The sequence below is a fragment of the Cygnus atratus genome, chromosome 19 (assembly GCF_013377495.2).
Source record: "Cygnus atratus isolate AKBS03 ecotype Queensland, Australia chromosome 19, CAtr_DNAZoo_HiC_assembly, whole genome shotgun sequence".
Classification (NCBI taxonomy): domain Eukaryota; kingdom Metazoa; phylum Chordata; class Aves; order Anseriformes; family Anatidae; genus Cygnus; species Cygnus atratus.
Genome location: NC_066380.1, coordinates 11571582 through 11591952, shown reverse-complemented (window position 1 = coordinate 11591952; position 20371 = coordinate 11571582). Strand labels below are relative to the sequence as shown.

The window sequence follows — 20371 nt, the reverse complement described above, 5'->3', positions numbered from 1 at the left end:
GGTGCCTTCACCGAGCCCGCCTCGTCGCCCGGCCCTCCGGGGGAGCCGGGCCGTGCCCCGCCGCCCCCGGCCCTGCCGCCGCCAGGTGGCAGCCGGCAGCCAGGAAAAGCCCCGGCCCCGCCGAGCCCCGGGGCGGCCTCGCGAAGCGAGAACCGGGGCTGGGAGGCGCGGGCGAGGCCGGGCCGCAGCGCGTGGCCGCGGGCAGGCTCCGCGCTCGCCGCCCTGCCCCGCCGCGGGCACGGCCGGCAGCCGCCCCCCGCCCCGTCACGCTGCGGGCCTGGGGCGCAGCCGGGCCCCGCGGGCACCGTGCAGCCCGGAAAGGTGGGGAGCAGCGCAGCCGGCTGCGACACCCAGCTCCTGCACGTCGCCAGCCCTGCGCCCAGAAAGGCCGGGGATGCGGTACAGCTCGGCAGCCCCGTGTTCTCCTCCAAAAACACGCTCCCTGCCCCTGCCCCCGTCCCCGTCCCTGTCCCTGTCTCTGTCCCTGTCCCTGTCCCCAGGGCTGTGGCTGTGTTTGCACCAGGACCGCTGAACGGAGGGGGATGGAGAAGCCCCACACGCTGCGGAGTGCGGGGCTGTGGTGGCAGCCTCGGCAGGGCACAGCCCTCCAGGCCCAGGGGCTGCACGGACCCACATCAGGGGCCCCAGGCGGGCACCGGCTGCTGGGGCCGCGCACGGCGGCCCTGGGGCAGCCACGGCTCCAGCGCTGGGGGCAGGAGGTGCCCATGGGGCCCTCTGGCAGGACTCAGGGCCGCAGGGACCCTGCGGGATCCATGGGGTACGGGCTGCTGCCAGCTGGCAAGGAAGGGCGGCCAGCATGTTGGTTTCAGACAGGTTTGGACAGAAACCAAACAGGAAGAAACCGCCATGAAATTCCTGCGGAACAACCCCCCCGGCCCCACTGCTCTGACTCAAACCTCCCTTTTACACCCACTCAGTTTCGGACCCCTCTCCTGCAGGCACTGCAGGTGTCGCAACTCTGCTGTGGCTGCCTGGGGGTTTGTGGAACATCAGACAGACCCTGCAGGGTAAAGGCCACCGAGATTCAGCATTCATCACTGGAAAAATGAGATACTAAGAGCCTGATTCCACTCCTCTCCTGCTCTCCAGCATCCACCATGAAGCCAAGCATTAGAGGGGGCATCCCTGCCTCATCCTTCCACTGTCCCTTTGCAAACCAGTTCTTCACTGAGCTCATCCAGTCCCTTTCTGAACCTGCCAGTGTTATCTGGCTCCTCTACTCCCTGTGGCAACAAGCCCTGGAAGTTCAAAACCTGCTATGTAATGAAGTTTTATCTTTTCTATTTTCAACCTATCTCCTGCCAGCACTCCTTACTCCAAGGACTGCTGGAGTGTTACAGTTTCATGCTCGGCTTGTCCACCACCCTCATGATTTTGCAGGCCTCAGTCATATCTGCTCTTGGCTCTCCTCTCTCAAGGCAGGAGGTCTCAGCTTTTCCAGTCCCCTCTCATACAATAGGCATTTCATCTCATCAGTTATTACAAAGCAGGTCCAGAGAAAGCTGACTTCCCATCTCCTTCTTCAGCTGTGGAAACAAGAGCTCAAGCACACAGCACCCAAGGTAAGTCTTTCCAAGATTTTCTACAGTCAAAACACTTGCCATCTTGTTCCCAAGACTTTGCTGATTACACAGCAGTTTGATTTTTTTTTTTCTCTGCTCTGCCAATTAACAGTTCTCTGAAACCAGGTCACTGATGGCTCCCAGCTCTGCTCCTGAGTCTAGCCACCTGTCCTGAGCTCCATGCTAATGCCTCGCTCTGATCACTTCTCCTTTGAAGCATCACCTTCATTTCTCTACACCAAAACTTACCTCCCACCTCTTCGTCCTTGTTTTTGCGAGGTCTTTTTGAAACTCCTTGCCACGAACAGTATTTTGCAAAAGACCCCAGTATCATCTGTGAACTTGAAGGTTTTCCTGTTCACTCCCTTCTCCAGGGGATGGATGAAGATGTCAGATATAAAACCAGCCCTAGGGCTGGCCCCTGGGGGACCCAGTGTCCTCCATCCTGAGGAGTGGCTGTTCAGCCCTACGTGTTGCTTCTGATCCTTCAACCACCTTTGAGTTCACAGAACAGCCATTCTGCTCCCACAGCAAGTTTGTTTCTTTAATAATCTCTGGTGTGGTGCACCATCAGAAGTTTTCTGAAAATCCAGTCTGGTGATGCCTTCTGGATCCTCTCTGGGACAAGGAGGATTTCCCTTGCAGAAAGGGGCCACATGCTCAGCATAGACCTACCTTCTGCATAGATTCTGCTTTCTAACTAGAAATACAGCAAGGAGAGTCTACAGTTTTTAGCTCTCAGCATCCTCTTTACAGAGGTAAAAGTTTCACCATCCACCAGCCTGCTGCCTGGCTGTAAGACAAGGTACCATGCTGTAGCCAGCACCTCCATGGTTTCACATTTGTGTTCCTCCCGGGTATGAGCCATCTGAGATGACAGTTCATCCCACCAGTCTGGGCCTTCCCCTGTGTTTACTTCAAATTGTTCTGGCAATTGTCCTCTGAGCAACGGCTGCAGTGAGTGTGCCAGGCCTGGGAATCTCCTCACCACCTTTGTCCAAGAAAGAAAAACACTGGGCTGCTTCTCCTTGTGGCCTTACCATCCCAAAGGTCCCTTTACACCCTGGGCATCTCCCCAGCCCCTAGATGTCTTTCTGCTCTTAATGGATTAAGGGATATTCTTCAACCAGCTATAACGTCTTTTCTTGCACATTCATTTTTAGCTTTTTAGTCTCTTGATTTCAGCTGACGTGCCACATTGTGGGCTTTCCCTCTCCTAGGCAAGATTTCTGTTTCTGAAACATTGGCATTTTCTGTAGCACCACCATTTAACTCTCATAGAACCAGGAAGGGGTTTAGCCCTTCATTTTCCTTCTGAATTGTGGCACACATTTTACCCAAGCTTCTCACGCTTGTGTAATACCCTCCATCTATCTCTAGGACCTTGAGATTTGGGGATGGGATATTGGGTAGTATTCCTGAATTCTACATAGTTCCTTTTCCTGAACTTGTTATGGGGTATACCTCTATCTCACCGCACTGTTAAACCTGGTAGTGCTGTGTTTTTCAGTATGGTGCAGTTCCCCCAGCATCTCTTCAGCCAGGTCCCAAGCACTCAAGATCCAGCCCAGAACAGCATCTTTTCTTGTGGGTTATAGGTTCAAGAGGCTTCATTTACTGCATCCACAAACTGTATCTCTACATCTTGTCTTGATGAAGCCAGTCTATACATGGGGGAAGTGATGTAAACATCCCACCTTGCATGTTCTCTGGAATCACTTCATATTTCTAGATATCTTACTGTTCTCATCATGTGCAATCTGAATTTTACTTTTTTTTTTTTTTAGTCTGGGATTTTCACCTATAAGGATTCCTCTTTGCACTCTTTCCCTGCTATATTTTGAGCCGCTTCACACTACATAAACCACCTCCCATCTGTACCCCTCCTCTGTCACTCCTATGAAGCTGGTAGCCAGGACACCACTCGTTGGTTAGCCTCCTTCTACCAGGTCTCTCTTGGCCCAGTGCAGGATGCCGCTGAGTGATGCCAAGTTCTTTGTTTCCTCTTATGCTTCCAGCACCACTACGAAAGCATTTGCAGTTCTGCCCTGGCTCCCAGGCCAGTCTCTGGCAGTGTCAGGGGTCATCAGCCTGCATTTCTGCTTCATGCCCTTCTCCATATGCTCTCAGCACCCTGGGCCTGGTTTGTCTCCCAGGTGCCTTTTTGTCTCCCTGACGTGGTTGTGCTCCTGTCTACCTCTACCCAGGCTGTGGCCTGAGGAAGATCTCTGCTTGCATTTGATCAAGACTGGTCAAGTTATGGTTTTAAAATAGCTGCAGTTATGGCTTTAAAATAACATCTGCCAGGAAGGGAGTGGGGCTGCAGGCACATGCTGAACTTGGGCTGGGTTTTGGGGGGGTGGTGTGTCCTGCACCCCTCTGCCCTGAGCAGCGTGGGCTGCAAATGCTCTCCAGTGGAGCAAAAACGTGCTCCACAACCTTGTCCTTGTCCTCCTCCTTATCCTCTTTGGCCTCATCCTCCTCCTTTTCCTCCTCCTTTTCCTCTTCCTCCATGCCCACTGGGTGCTCCTTAGCTCAGGGGCTCTGCTCCTACCCTGAGGTTTTTTAGGTCCCTCATCCTGGCCTTGACAGAGGAGAGTCTCTGGGCCTCAGCAGGCATCTCCCCTGCTTCGGAGGCTGGCCGACCCTGCCAGGTGCTGCCTGCAGCACCTTGCACTGGGCTTGCCAGTGGCATGCCAGCCAAGAGGGTATGTATAGGGTGGGTGAGGTGATGGAGCATGAGCCATGGTATCACATAAACCTGAGGATGCTGCCTTGTCTGCTATTGGTCACAGAACGCTTGGAAGCACATTATGGCCTGAGGATGAGCTGCAGGATGAGAGGAGATGGGACTACCAGCATGGCCAGCATATCTCTGACACTCTTCAGATAGGAGAATTTGAGTCTTCAGCAGAAGGGGTGCAAAGGCTGGACCAGATACCTCCCGGATTGTTCCTGATGAGGACAGGCTGGGAGCAGCCCCAGCTCTGTCCTGGGCACTCGTGTCTTGCTCCCGGAATGCCCCCGGTATCCACCACTCATCAGATGGATGGCAGCCATGGACCTGCCAGTGCAGAGCTGCTCAGCTGCCGATTGGCAGCTCGTGTCTCCATGCTGGTGCTCACCCACACCTAGGTGCATGGGACAGCAAGTGGAAGAGCAAGAGGGCTGCTGGGGTAGCAGGTTTCCCCAAGCCCCTAGCCCCGAGGCTGCACACATGCCCTCCAGGACATCACTGGGGCTGGCTGCCGGGGCAGCGGGGCGGGCGCTGTACTATGGGGCATCCTGCCTGCGCACCCTGGGGGGCTGTTGTCCAGCTGACTGGGGCGGTGGCAATGGGAGCAGGGTCTCAGGGTGGTGGTGGCAAGGCTGTGCCTCGGTCTGGAAGGCGTTTCAGCATGCTTGGACCAGGGTGGCAACATGCTGCTGTGTCCTCCTGCGTGGGTGCCCACTCGCTGTGTCCCTGGCCGGAAGGATCATCCCAGACATCTCCATGGCCAGAGATGCGGGGACATCTGCCCATCTGCCTGCATGCATGGGGGGCTGTCCCCTCCACCTCCAGCCCTGGGGGTCCTCACCACGCATGCCCGGGGGTGAAGCACCCCTGTCCCCGCCACGGCGTGGCCCCAGCCGTGCAGATGGCTCCTCCGCCGCGCCGGGTCGCATCCTGCACCCTCACGTGTGGAGCTTTTTGTGTCCCTCCTGGCTGTGCGCTGGCCTCGCCCCGTCCGTCCCCTCCCCGCGACCGCCCGCGCCCCCCTCGCAGCCCCCACCAGAGCCAGCCACACACACAAGTGAACTTTTCTGCGTTTTCCAGCAATTAAAAAGAATAAAGCAACAGTTGTCTCCAGGCAGGGCATGGATCCTGGTGACCCTGATTTTCTGTGTGGCTGGGCAGGGTGAATGGGGCTATTGAGACCCTGATGACTGGCATCTCCACTCCAGGATTGTCTCCCCGTCCAAGTCCCCCTCCCCGCGCTCTCCTCCTCCCCACCTCCTCCCCGCTTTTAATTTCCTTCCTGGAGAGAGCTGCTCATCCCCTTCCCATTGGCCGAAGGCCTGAAAGGGAATGGAGGAGACAAGGGAAGGATTAAAGACACTCTGCTTAGGAGCAGGCAGCCTGAATACGAGATGCACCGGCTGGGAAAGAATGGGGGCTTAGTGGGGCACCAGATCAGACCCGCCCCGCCGCATTCAGCCCGCTGCATTCCTGCATTGCTAAGCAGGGCCCTTTCTCCCCAGCCAGCCCGAGGAGACCGCCCCGGCCCCCCCGCCCCACCTGCCGCCGCAGGTAGACCTGCGTGGAGGTCCTGCCCCACCGGGGCACGCGCGAGTCCCCGGGGTCGGGCAGCCCAGCCTGGGCCGCTGTGTCCTGAGGCAGCCCTGCGGGGATGAGGAGGCAGCTGGCAGCCTGCAGCAGCTCTTCGGCAAGCCTGGAGGCAAGGCGGGGTCATTCAGGTCTCCGGCAGGTTCACAGAGGTGGCTCGTGCCCCAGCAGAGCAATGGGCCCCATCTTGCGGGGCTGGAGTCTGAAGCAAGCTCTGCCATTTCAGTGTTCAGAGAAAGGCTGGAGCCTGAACTGGTGTGTGAGGTGGGCAGTTGCCCTCCTGGAGAAGGGCTGGGGTATTTGCAGCCACAGCTTCAGTGTCAGAGGTGGTGGTGCCCCACTGCCCGTCAACCACGTCCTCTCAGCTGTAGAAGACCCCAAAAAACCCCAGCATGTATTCTTTGTCCTTCTCAGTACTTCCCATGGCCATGCAGTTTGAGGTGGTTTGCATTCATCCCTCCCACATCTAGCCACCAGCGTGTGCATGATGGACTGGTCCCGCTCTGGTCTTCAGACTACTCCAAGGACTGGTCCAGAGCAGGGTGGATTTTGCTGCTGGGGCTGGTCCTTCGGAGGGGCTGGAGCTGAGTGAGATGGTGGAGCATGGACTTGGGGTCACACTGGGAGTAAGGGGACTGCAAGGGTACCTGTTACTGACCAAACCCGTGGGAAGTCACCCAGGAGCAGGAATATGCTGTCACATCTGAGGCTTTCCATGCCTCTTGCACCCTCAACACCTACTCGACCCTCCAGGTGTCTTGTGTCAGGCAAGGAGCTCTGTGCGGGTAGAAGCGAGTCACCTGGTTTGGGAAGTACAGGATTGGTGCCTGTCTCTGCCCAAGTCAAGGCTGGCTCAGTGATGGCCAAGCTGGAGCAACACATCATGCTCTGCTTTGTCAGTGTGCTGGATTGGGCCTTCATGCTTGCATACAGGGGTTGCCAATGGTAGGATGGAAACACCCTTGTCCTTCATTAATTGGGAGTTTGAGGCTGACACTTTCTGGATGGAGCTGGTTTGCTTCACAGGATGGGGGAGGCTGTTCTTGGAAACTTCTCTGAGTCCCTGCTGACATGCATACCAGAGAGCTCTGTTTTCTGGTGAAGTACATCCCAGGTGGAGCCCAGCAAGATGCTTCCAGGCCAAGAAGCTGGAGATCTGCAGTGTGGAACAGAGACAAGGTGGGTCAGCAAAGCCTGACAGCCTCAAAGCATCAGCTCTGAAGGCATCCCAGGGATCTCATGCTGCTAGGAGCACCCCAGGGAGCACCCTGAGGAGCCCAAGCACCACCTCAGATGGACACTCCAGGGCTGGAGCTGAATCCCACTCCACTGACCAAGCTGCACATGCTGGGTCCCAGTTATTGCTGTCTCCACATGATTTAAACACACTTTTCAATATTTGGCACTAAAAGCCCCAGGTGCTGGTGTCCTATGACTCTATCAGAAACTTGTGACTAAAGAAGAACATGAAATCCTTCTAGAGCTGCATCTCCATTTCTGTCCTAGGAAAGAGATGAGAAAAATGCTTGTGCTCATCTATTCCTCCTCCAGGGAAGAGCTATGTCCCTTCAGGTGCCACCAGATTCAACAGCTATGGAACCCACCTACATGTTCACCTGCGTAGGAGCACAGTGGGACCTGCAAATCCCCCCACAGAAAACGGTCATTCACCCCTGCTGTCTGAGGCTGTGTGTGGTGTGCGGTTGCCCCATTTGATCCCTGCTGGCTCCCATAAACACGCTGTGCCATGTGGGGAGCAGTGGGGTCCCCATCCTGGGCTGTGGTGGGAGAACCCCAGTGTGACCCCACAGCCTGGATTTGGCTCACCTCCAGGGGTGGACTTGGCTCACGTCATGCTATTGCACAGTGGTGAGAGGAGATCCTCTGCATGGCACATGCACCACAGCTGTGCCGTGCAGAGGATCCTCCTCACCAAAATGGGCAGGCAGCAGCCAGCAGCAGACATTAGAGGTCCACAGGGACCTGGGGACACTTGCGCTCCTTCAGGCGAAGGCTGGATGTGCTTGAGAGGGGCTGTGGTGAGGGCCCACATGTTTCTCTTGGGGTATGAGGGCTGAGGTCTTTGCACGATAAAACTGCTCTGACTCCAGGGCAAAATGGGCAAAACAGGTACAGACCCACCAATTTTGTCATGAGGGGTCTCTGTTATCAGCATGAGGCTCCTGTCTGGCTGGGTGAGCACCAGCTGCGGTCAGGCAGAGGTGGTGGGGGCTGGTGGGCACCTCATGGTGGCTGTCGGCTGTGCCTGGCCTCTCCTTCCTCAACCATCCTCCAAGACCTCCTGCCCCTTGGGATCGGCTGTGGGACACCACCTGGGTGTCCCCAGCCCTGTCACTGCCGTCACACTGCCCAGCGCTGGCCCTGCTGACAGTCCGGAGACACGGGGGGTCCCCACCTCCTAATGGCCCCAACCCCCAGCTGCACCTGACGGAGGAGCCCAGCAGTCCCGGGTGGGGATGCCGAGCTGTGACACGGGTGGAAGGCCAGCCCCTCCCTGCCCAGTGCCCGGGGCCCTTTTGTCTCTCCTCCGCCTCGGGTGGCAGCTCCCCAGCTGGCCGCAGCCGTGGGGCCTGCGCAGCGCGGTGGGTGCGAGGCCTTCCCTCCGCCGGCCGGCCTGGAGAGGGACCACGGGGCTTTCTCTTTAATGCAATGCTATGAATACTCGGGGTCTTTCTGCTCGCTGTTTAATGGATTTGAATGTGAAAAGGTGGTGGAATTGGGAAGAGGGGAAGGGGAGGGGGGGGGAGGCCAGGCCTCTTTGTTCGGGGATGCTGCTCCAGCCCGGGATTTATTTAGCATTTGGAGGGCTCGGGGTCTTTCTCTCCTCCCCAGCCACTGCAAAGGCTCTCTCCCTTTTCTGCCTCATGCTTATTAGCATAGCAGCTGCTCCCTGAGAGGGGCTAGTCAAGAGAAAAGGATAGAGGCGTCCGGGAAATGAATAGGAGGGAAAAAAATAGCTTAAAAGGACAGGGGCTTTGAATGGGGGGGGGGGGGTTGGGGGGGGGGAGCCGTAAGTGGAAAAGGGGACGGGGGGAGGCTCAGCGTTGTCACCGTAGCTGAAAATGTGAGCAGGGTGAAATGGACCTGCTAGGGAGAGCTGTGTGGCCGGGTCCTGTGCTGGGCCCTGAGGAGCTGCTCCGGGGCTGTGGTGCGAGGCAGTGTGTGCTGCTCCAGCTCCCTGAGCCCCCTCCAGCCTGGAGCCCCCTTCCTGCGGGCATTAGGGACCCCCAGCCCCTGTCTGTGCTGGGTAGTTGGGTCTGTGGGGTCCCCAGTGGTGGTCTCAAGCCTGGGGGGATTCCCAGTACGTGCTGCAGCAACTGGCATCCCCCAAAGGTCTGGGGCTGCTGCAAGACCCCGCTGCTCTCCATGGAGCATGGGATGGGGCAGCAGGGGAAGCCCCCACAGCATGCTGCAAACCTGTCCCTGGCAGAGCCTTCTGGCCACTCAGACCAAGTACTTTAGGCATCAGTGAAAGAAATCAGATGTGCAGGAGCACCACACCACTCCCTGCAGCGTGTGGCCTTGCTCTGGGGAGAGCCTGGTATAATAAGATGTCCCATCAAGAGCTCCCCAGCAAACAGGGCTGTGCAGGCAGGAATCTGGTCCTGTGCAGAAAAGCTGGGACAGGTCTAGGCACATTCAGAGCCCATCTGTGCAACTGCATCATGTATAACGTTGCTTTTGACTGTGAATCAGTGAGAAGTGTTTTTCCATCTGGAAAAAACAAGAAATGAGGCTGCAGTGCACTCCTGGGGTGAAAGGTGCCATTTCCAGGCAGTGGCTCTTCTCAGTTGTGCCACTCATTTAAAGCAAGAATTGTAGAATTCTTTCAGGCCCCATGCAAAGGCTCAGCCTTGGACTGTCCAGTGTCCCACAGATGCTTTGCAGAGCTGACAGCCATTTGCCAACATCCCCAAGCAGGGTTGTACATACCTGCCTGGCTTGTTCACCCAGCTCTGCTCCATGCAGTCCTGGCGGCACCCCCACATCGACACCCAAGGCTGCCAGGTCCCCAGTATCCTCCACACCTGGGCAGGGCTGGTGCCAATGGGGTGCACATCCAGCCTGCCTGGGTGCAGCATGGGGCTGGCTGGTGTTGGGCTGGACCAGGGGCGAAGATGGACTTAGAGACCAGGTGCCAGTGTTGGCTGCGGTGCCGTGGGCTGGCACAGCCGTGCTGGAGGAGCTGCAGTGAACAGCCAATGTCCGGGTGTCTGTGCCTCTCTGTGCACCCCTGGGCTGCCAGAGCTGCTGCCTAGGTCAGGAGGGGAGTGCCCGTGGTGCAGAAAGGGGAGGCCCCTTCTGGGGAACCTCTTCCTAAAAAGCAGCAGCCAGAGAATGGCATCAAGTGTGTTGGATTCAGGTCAAATGAAGAGTTTCCAGCGCAAGCAGTTGTCCCAGCAACAGTCCAAGCAAGTTGTCCCCCATCCTGCCACTCACCCAGCTGTCCAGCTTTTCCTCTGTCCATTCCTCCAGCCATCCCTATCTCCATCCTCAGCCATTCTCCTGTCCCTGTTTCCATCCCTCATCCTCCATCTCTCCATTCATTCTCATCAATCCTTTTATCCCTATACAGTCATCCCTCCATCCTTTGTCCCTCCGTCTCCAGCCATCCCCCCTGTAATCCCTCCATCTGGGCAGCGTTCCACACCTCCAGACCCAATCCCCATCCACTGCCCTCCCCAGAGCAAGCCAAACCAGGATGCTGCCCTGCTTGGGCATTTCATTAGTCAGCAAGAGAAACCTGAAAACATGAAGCAACCTGTAAGTGCAATATAAAACTACATTACACCCAAATCTCTGCTTCTTTGCGAGACCCAGAGGTCACCTCTCCTTAGTGAGCAGCTGGAGAGTTGCTGAGAAGAGATGTTCCTCCTGCCCACACGACATGGTGATGCAGTGTCATCCCCTGGGATGCTGGCTGCCATCAAGGAGAAGTGGGGGCCACCCGCAGTTCATGCGCTGCCCTGCCAGACCTTGTCACAGCCCTGGGAGCACCCCTGGGACAACACAGCCCCCAAGCATGGAGGTCTTCAGAGTGCCCGTGATTTTAGGGCACAGAGGCTTGCAGCAATCTCACCGCAGGAATGGCATGGCCAGCTTTAGCCACAGCCGAGGAGGGACCTGGACCTTTGCAGCCAACCGTGGCTCAGTCCCAGTACCCAGCACCACAGAGGCTTTGGGTCACAGTAAAATGGGTTGAAACAAAAGCATCCTGTGGAACATAGGGTCCCGTATGGTGTGCTCTGGACCTCCGGTGCTGCTGACAGCAGTGTGCCGTGACCGCCCTACCACCCACTTATGCTCATGCCAAGGGGTTTCACCCCACTCGTGGGGATCCAGTGAAGAAGGCATCGAGAAGTAGCAAAATGTTTCAGCTGGAAGGGCGAAGAGCCTGTCCAGCCAGACTGAGCCGCCGTCTCCTCCCCGGCACTGAACAGTAGTCAATTGTGATTTTTAAAAAGGTAACTCCTATTCGGATCTCCAGGCTGTGGCATTATCATAGTCATACAAATGCCAACAAAGCATCTATTTAAAATGTACTGAATTTTGATTACAGCCCGTCCCCTCTCGCTCGCTCACTCGCTGTCTTTCTTTCTCATTCATTACTTACTGTGTTAAGCTCCCTGAAATTCAAATAAAATCCCACCTCCTCCCCCCCATCCATATGCGTTGTTCGATTCAGCTCTGATGTCTGGGCTTGACGAATGAAGGGGAATATAACAGAAGACAAAGCTGTCAAACTTCTCTGGGCTGTGTTGACTTCCCATCACCCCTGTGGACGGAGGGGAGACAGATCCATCTGTTTTGGAGTCAGTAGCACAAACAAAAGCAAAAGACAATGGCAGGAAGCACTTGAAAGTTCAAATTCTTTCTTTGGTTTCTCTTGGAACAACAGAACCTACGTAATGTGGCCAGCGGACAATAACATGCAGCCAGGGACACACAAAAATGCCAGAAGAATGTGCTTACGACACGAAACGTTCCAATATTTTTGTTTTATTGGAACAAAAATAGAAAAGGAAAAAAAAAAAGAAAGCCTTTGGAGTTCCTAGATTTCTTGGACTGGGTTTCTTTATAGACGAGTGCTGCAAAGCGGGGCAGCTCCGGGCGCTGCAGCGGGGCCAGGGGCTCAGCCCAGTGTTGAGCAGCGCCAGCCCCACACTGTCCCTGTCCCCATGCACAGCTCCGCTGCGCCCTTGGCCTCAGCGCTTCCCCTCTGCTCGGGGCCACCTGGGCAGCTGTGCACATGCGAGCCCAGGGCACAGTGTGGCTTCGCGGGTGCTGGGCTGGCAGCCAGGGGCGTGTGATTTGTATTCACTGACCGGCCGAAATCTCCTGCAAAGGGGCTCCTGGAGGCCCCAGCCCGCTCCATGGGAAGAGATAAGATTTGCACAGAGATGCTGCATTTCCTTGGGAAACAGTCCTTTTGCTCATGGTTTGCACAGCCTGGCTGGCCAAAAGATGCGGGACAAGGTGCATGATGAAAAGCCCTGGGTTTCTTTCCACACCAATAAAATAGCACCTGGATGCGTTTTTTTTTTTTTTTCAGCAGTACTGTCTCAAACAGAGGCACCGCTGGGGAGGGCAAAGCAGGCAGGGGGATGGGCATATGCGTGTCTCACTGCAGGGGCTGCCCCAGCACCCGACTTGTGCAGAGCGAAGCAGTGCCCACAGTCACAGCTGTGACCCCGCTTTAGGTTTTGCGCTGTCAATCAGGTACGAGCAGAGAAGAACACTCACATCTAAGCTGCTACATAGTACCTTACAGCTCACCCTGCCCAGCGGGCTCTGTGCCTCCAGAAACTACCTGGGAGCAGAGAGAGATACGCACGTTAGGGTTTGCCTGTTAGGGTTGCTCAGAGCATTTTCAATCCTGCCAGCAGTGCTCCAGCACCAGGAGGGCTTCAGCGTGGTGCCTTACCTGGGTGGGTCCCTGTCCCTTGCCCATGTCACGCAGCACCCAAGTGGCACCAAACGGGTTCAGGAAGGCTGCCATTTGCAGGACATCGCTTTTGGAGTCCCCAAGAGCCTGCACCCAGCATCAGGCTGGGCATGGCACATGTTTCCAGAGGATCTGATCACTGCCAGAGCTGGTACAATTATCTGTATGGAAAGAGCTTGGTCCCTAAATTACCCTGGTGTTGGAGGCTTGCTGCACCCTGCCCCCAGTGACACAGGCATGGGGCTGCTGCTGTTTTTCCCACTTGCCTGTGCAGCTGAACCCTGCCCTGGGTGCCTCCGAAGGTGCAGGGCTCAGTCTGCCCTGATCTATGGGAGAAGACTGGGGACACCTTTCGTGATGCTGCCCCTCACCCCATGGGGGGCTGCTGGAGTCAACATTGGTCCGATGGCAATGGCCCCATCATCACAGCCCAGAGGCCCAGCACAGGCTGGGAGGGGACCAGGCCACCTCACCCACCTCACCAAGGGCAGTAAAGAAGCCCAGGAGGGTTTGCGGGTACTCAGCCTGCCAGGCTGAGGCTGCAGACCCCAAAACCACTGGTCCAGGGGAGCCAGCGCAAGCTGAGGCATGGGGGCTCCTGCCTCACTCCCCGGGGCAGGGGCTGCTTTTGAGGCCCAAACCCCAAGCAGTTGGCCTGGCACCAGGCTGCACCCTGAGCCAGCACCCTCAGCCACTACTGAGGCTGGGATGGGGAAACCATCAGAGCCCCGGATGCACGGTCCCCAGCCCACCAGCCCTGCGAGCGTTCTTTGGGGATGCATCAAACCCCAGGTGCAGCGCTGCCAGCGCAGGTCACAGCCACCCTGGGGGCCCCAAGGAGAACACAGCAGCTTAAAGGGAGAGCCAGGGACCCACCACCCCCAACACACCTGCCACGCAGCCCCATGCATGGGAAAGAACAAACAAAAAAGACATTTTTTATAAAAAGATCAATGAAAAATTTATTTATAAATTTCGCACTCTGGGGCTACACGTCTATATCATACACTCAGGAATATGCTGTACTGTACAGACTTTATCCAGTTAGAAATGATCATATAGTGACCCACATACAGCTTCAATATAAGCCTAAAAATTCTTAACATTAATTAACATAATTAAAAAAGGTATTCGCATCTAAAGAAAAATCTACAGAAAAACTCCTTTCTGGAGCAATCTGTGCATCAGCTTCAATGTCTGCTTATTTCACTGACATTATCAATATATTCTTCTTACAAAAATAATAATAATAATTAAAAAGATGACTGCCATAAGGTGACCAGTCATGCACGAAAGAGCCTCCCCCACCTGCCTCTTTTCTTGTACTCCCCGTTTTGGCGTGAAGGGTCAGCAGCACTATGAGCCAACAAGGGGGGCGGGGGGACCCTCATTTCAATTTGAATCAATCTGCATCCCTTTTACTTCTCAAGATAAAGAGAGACGGGGTGTGGGGGTTGCATAGAAAATTGAAACTCTAGGGACTAGGAAGGGCAGCAGCTTTTCAGTAAAATACAAAGGGATGTAAAAATACATCAACTCACAATTTCAGAGCAAACCCCCTTCCCCGACATACAATTTCCAAAATCTCAGCGTGTCTAAAGCTCCAGGAAGCTGGAAAGGAACAATACTTTTCTTAAACTCACTCAGCAATTCACACAGGAGATTCACAGTCTTAATAGGTATTTTATAAAAATATAAATATGGTTTACATCATGTTGTCTTTACAACACTGGACAGAGCTCCCTTTAGACTGGGTTTATAACCAAGATTTCTTTTTAAAAATCCATCTAGAACTTGGCTTTAAAATACACTTTTTTAATATTATGTCATAAATGTTATGACATTTCATTGTGGCAAATCCATTTAGTCAAAAAATGTGCAACCATCTGGTAACAACAATAAAACCTCGCTAGAAAAGATATTGTTCCCACCCTGTAACTATTACACAGAAGCACCAGTGGAAGTGCTGGACACCACCTTCAAGGCTCACAGAAAAGACTTCAGCTAAGCAGTTCCTTGCAAGTTACAGCATTAACAGTAGACACTCGTGACAGGGCTTTTTTCCTTTTTCTTCTTTGAATCTGGAGCTTTTTACTTAACTCAAATTGTTGAATTGGAAGAAACAAAACAAACTGCAGGTGAAACCATCAGAGACAAAGCAGAATATTCAGTGCAATGGGAAATAATAATGGCAGACTCAAGGTTTTAGTTTTGAGACTAGGAAAAAAGCATATTTCCCAAACCATATTTTGAAACACTCACCACCAGCTTCAAACAAAAACCAGGCTCACAAACTTCACCCACAAATATATACATACATGATAAATAGTTAAGACACAACCCAAAAAAACAGCAGGTAACTTTTTTTTTTTTTAATTGTAATGGTTTGGATAAAGGGAGTAAGAGAGGAAAGAGCAGGGAGATGGCAGTGATATGGTTGGTTTTAGTGCAGACGAACAGAAGAGGGATGAAAGACCAGGGGGAGAGAGGAGACTTCTGAAATTTTCCGCATTTTCCAAATGGATGTTCTTGTGCCATAGCAATAAAAAGCAGCATTGCGATTATACGTGCAGTCACTTCAAAATGCGACTTAGGGTGGCTTTCTCTTCTTCCTCCCTTTCTTTTATAAATATATATATACTTAGACATATATATAGTATAAAAGGCAGGTGACTCTACATACATCAAGTGAATCATTCTGCATTGAGAAGTGTTATCCAAGTTTCACCAAAAGAAAAAAGTTCCCAAACTATTTCTCAGTAGTTTTCAGGCATCTCTCTAGGCAGCAGAGAGCGCTCGCGCCCCTTTTCTGTGCAAAAGCAAATCCTCTGCCTCTAGAGTTTATTTCACTTTTTTTTTTTATAAAAAGAAGAGTTCAGGGTTTACTAATCCTCCCTTTACACACAAAACCAGAAGGAAGGATTCAACGTCTTTTCCTGTGATCTCACGTGTGCTAAATGGATTCAAGAATCGGCTGAGGATGCAGACTTTCTTCGGACACCCACAAAAAAAAAACAACACAAAAAACACAATTAAAAAAAACAGCACACGCACGAAAAGCAATCAGGCAGGGCGAGAAAACCATGTCTGTCATATTCCAACGGAGTTGCCTCAAAAAAAAAAAAAAAAGACAAAAAAATGAAACCGAGCGGTAGAAGACACTGGGCGAAGCCCGCCGGGGGAAGATGCGCGGCCCCCTCCGGGGCGGGGACGGGCCGGCGGCCGCCGGGAGCCACCTGCCCGGGCGCTGGCGCCGAGTCCCGGCGTGGTCGGAGCTGGCTCGGGGGGAAAGCACCGCCCGGCGACGCGGGTGCACCTAGGGAGGCGTTGAAATGAATTCGGTTCTGAGCCAGAACACTTTAAAATCGAGGGACAGGCCACCACGGGGGTTAGAGGAGAGGGGAGAAAGGATTAAATATTACCGGGGAGGGAGGGGCGGGGGGGGGAACAACCGTTTTAAAGCATCTGACCAGATGTCAAACTGAAACCGTGAATACTGTGAGTGCAGCCGAGGTAGATGGAAAAAAAAAATTACAGTAGGAAAACAACCCTTGGAAGAAAAACAAAATTAGAAGCAGGTAAATGGCGGTGTGTTTGTTTGTTTGCTTTCAGTAAATCTTTGCGGGGCCCCAAATTTCTTTGCCGAAAAAAAAAAACAAAAACAAAAAAATCAAACAAACAAACCAAAAAAAACAACAACAACAACCAAACCACAAAAACCACGGAGTCCGAGCAGCTTTGACATGTCAGGAAGGCGGCGGGGCGGCCCCGCGGCATCACCGGGCGCCGGCGGAGTATTTGGCCTTGGTGATCAGGTAGAGGACGATGTCCTGGTGGCCCCCGAAGGCGGCGATGTGCAGCGCGCTCCAGCCGTCGCGGTTGGCCAGGCGGATGTCGGCGCCGAACTTGACGAGCAGCTTGACGAGCTCCAGGTTGCCGTCGATGACGGACTGGTGCAGCGCCGTCTGCCCCTCGGGCCCGAAGGAGTTCACGTTGAACTCGCAGTTCGTCATGTTCTGCAGCAGCGACTGCAGCTCCTTGGTGTTGCCGCGCCGCACCGCCTCCTGGAAGACCCGCTGGCTCGGCGGCGCCGCGCACGGCGACACCTCGCTCTGGCTCATGCTGCCGCCGGCCCCGCTCGCCTCACGCCCCGCATGGACGGCGCCGCCGCCGCCGCCGCCTGGGCCGGGCCGGGCCGCGCCGCCGCTACCCCGCGCGGCCGGGCATGCGGGGCCGGGCTGCGGCGGGTCCGCGCCGCCGCTCCGCGCTGCTCCGCTCCGCTCCGCGCTGCGCCGCCGCCGCCGCCCCCGCCGCGCCTGGGCCTCTCTGGAGCAGAGCCGGCCCCGCGCCGCGCCTTTTACCCCCCCTTTTATTTGCATAACAATGGCACGGCCGGGCGGGCGGGGGGCGGGGCGCTCCGCCCGCTCGCCCATTGGAGCGGCCGCTCGGGGGGCGGGGCGCGCCCCTCCCCCACTCCCGAGCTGCGGGGGGGGAGGGGCTGGCCCGGGGCTCCCCCGGCCCGGAACGGCCCGGACCCGACCCGACCCGACCCCCCCCCGTGCCACGGCGGGCACGGCCCGGCCCGGCCCGGCCCGGCCTCGTGCCTCCGGGCTTCAGCCGGCTCGGCTCGGCCCGGGGTAGCCCGGCACGACGGCACTGAGCTTCCCCTCGCTTATTCCGCTTTGTTGGGCTCGGCTCGGCTCGGCTCGGCTCGGCTCGGCCCGGCTCGGCTCGGCCCGGCACAGCACAGCCCGGCTCGGCTCGGCATGGCCCGGTTCAGCATACCCTAGCACGGCTCGGTCCGGCCCGGCCCGGCAGAGCACAGCACAGCACAGCCCGGCTCGGCTCGGCACGGCCCGGCTCAGCATACCCTAGCACGGCTCGGTCCCGCACGGCGCCGCTCGGCTCGGCCAGGCTCGCCATACCCCGGCCCGCCTCGCTTTGCCTCGGCTCGGCTCGGCTCGGCTCGGCTCGGCGCGGCGGTGCTGGCCGCAGGCAGGGGGCACCAGCGGCCGAGGTGCGGGCCAGGCGGCTGCGCTCGGCCCCCTGCGGGCTCCGTGCCGAGGCTGCGGAAGCTGCCCGAGGGTTCGGGGGGCCGGGAGCGGGACCGGTGCGGAGCCCCGGGCTGCGGGGAGCCGGGCGGCTCAGCTGGGGCCCTCCGGCCCCGGGGGGATCGGTGCCACTCGCTCGGTCCCCGGGGGCCGTGCCCGGGCCGGGACCCGCTGCACGGCGCGCGTGGGGCCTCCCGGGGCGGGAGCGCTGTGCGATACGGCCGCTGCGGGTAGGCAGGAGCGTGGGTGCGAAATCAGCACGCGGAGCTAAAACGCGCTGGCGAGGCCGGTGCTGGGGCACTCGAGGTCTCCCGGCTGCTGCCCCCGGCCTCGTGCACTGCTGGGGAGCGAGGGTGGGAAACGCCTGCGTGCACCGCGGCGCTGGGAAGGACGGAGCCCCCCCAGCACCCATTTGGCCCCGGGGGAGAACAAATGGCGAAGGCTGGTGCAAAGCAGAGACCCTTCCCCGGGACCCCGCGCCCCCCGGGACAGCACATCCGCCTCCGCGGGGCATTTGATCGGCTCGAGCAGGGCGGGAAGGGCGTGAGGAGAGGAAGGAGCGTGCCATAAAATGCGGCGATGGCAGCCCCGCATCGTGCCAAGGGCCCCCGCAGCTGGCCAGCGGACGCCAGCACGCCGGCTCTCACCTCGCCTTGCTGGCATGTCGCTTTGGGGGTGGAAAGGAACAAATCAGCCAGCTGCCAAATTCTGCCCAGATCAAGTGAGAGCTCTTGGATGGATTGCACCGTGAGCTCGGGGCACGAGCTGCCCCACAGTGTTTCCCCGTGGCTTTTCCCTGGGGCTGGGCGGACTGGGGCTGGTGCTCTGCTCGTTCCCTCACTGGGTCAGGCTCGTCTGTCGGAGGCAGGTGACCCAGCCTGATGGGGGCTGCGAGGCAGCAGCGGTGCCACTGGCTCGCCCAGGCAGTGAAAGCAGCTCTTGCCTTGGCAGCAGAAGTCAAGGCCAGCACTGAAGTGAGCACGGCCCTGCCTGACTCCGATGTAAGGGACCGACAGCTTCCATAAGGGACCACTCCTCTGGGTCCATTCTTTGCAGCCAGTTCTTCCCAACCCTGTCCCCATTTCAAACCTTATTCTGTGCCTGTGCCCACCCCCATCTCTGTCACCATCCCATCCCCATCCCTATCCCATCTCCATCTCAACCTCATCCTCATTCCCTTCTTCATCCCATCCCCATTCCCATACCATCCCCCTCCCAATCCCTGCATCACCCCCACATCATGCCCAACCCAATCCTTCTCCCACTCCCATTTCCATCCCGTTCCTATCCCATCCCATTCGCATCTTAATCCCCATTTCCATGCCCATCCTAATCCCTGTCTCATATCTATCACCATCCCATCCTCAGTCCTATCTCCACCCCACCCCATTTAATTTCCCCAAGCCAGAGCTCTCCCAGTCACATCTTTTGAACACGAGCGCATCGAGGTGCATCGCCCTATATAAAAGAGCCGTATGCAAGTGCAACACAAAAGCGAGGGTTCTGACGTGATCACAGTAGGGGTGGTGGTGCTGGGACAGCACAGTAGCTGCTGCTGCAGTTGGGCTGCAGCCCCCCCCCCTCCCATTTTGGTGTCCTGTGTCCCTGCAGCCTTTCTCAGGACATCTCCCGTACCACTGGGATGTGGAGCCCCCGCAGCACCGGCAGGCACACCTCGCTGCTGCATGCACGGCCCTGGTGGGCACCACTGTCCCCCGGCACAGGACATGGTGGTGGCTTCAGGGCTTTTGAGTCTGCATGTGGGTGCAGAAGCCAGGTCTGTCCCGTGACAGCAGCGAGGAGACTCCCCACTCCCCCCCCCCCCCGCGAGGATGGAGGGAGTGGCCCTGCCCCACATCGCCCCGGCTGTGGTGGCAGCGGGGGACACGAGTGGCAATCCTTGGCCTCCTCTATCCGGGGTGAGTGGAGGGACGTGCCGGGAACCACCACGGCTCACGGGGAATTGTGGCTGCCCCGCACGCCGAGCCGCACTGAGGTCCCGTCAGAGCCTGGCAAAGCGAGCGGTCACAGCATGAGCCCCGGGGAGGGCTGGAGCTGCACGGCCGTGGAAGCTGCCCCAGTCAGGAGCCCAGCAAAGGGAAAGCATCTGCTCGTGCGGCTGCTTCTGCCTGAGCCAAACGGTGCCGTGGCTGCAATGGCAGGATTGTGACACCCAGGACACCTGGCTCACAGTTCCGGACCAGGGTCACTAAACAAGGGTCACCATCCCCTGGGGTGCCTGCAGCCCGTGTCCATCTGTCCCCACCGCGAGGGCCGTGGTCCCCCAGCCCCAGCACCACGGGGCTCCCTCCTCGCCACTCTGAGCAGAGGAAGCCTGGTGTGGGGTCTCTGCTGGCGCCAGCTCGCCCTGTCCTTTCCGCTCCTAAATATCCCAGGGCAGCTGATTTGGTGCAAACTGGCTTAGCATCTGCTATGGGCCGAA

At 56.9% G+C, this 20371-nt stretch overlaps 1 protein-coding gene across 1 annotated transcript; it reads right to left on the bottom strand.

Moving 5' to 3' along the window:
- Positions 1 to 13823: 13823 nt before the first annotated feature.
- On the bottom strand, positions 13824 to 17032 carry NRARP (NOTCH regulated ankyrin repeat protein). Its single transcript, XM_035564712.2, has one exon. The coding sequence runs from the start codon at positions 16996 to 16998 to the stop codon at positions 16654 to 16656; it is 345 nt and encodes a 114-aa protein (XP_035420605.1). The 5' UTR covers positions 16999 to 17032; the 3' UTR covers positions 13824 to 16653.
- Positions 17033 to 20371: the final 3339 nt, after the last annotated feature.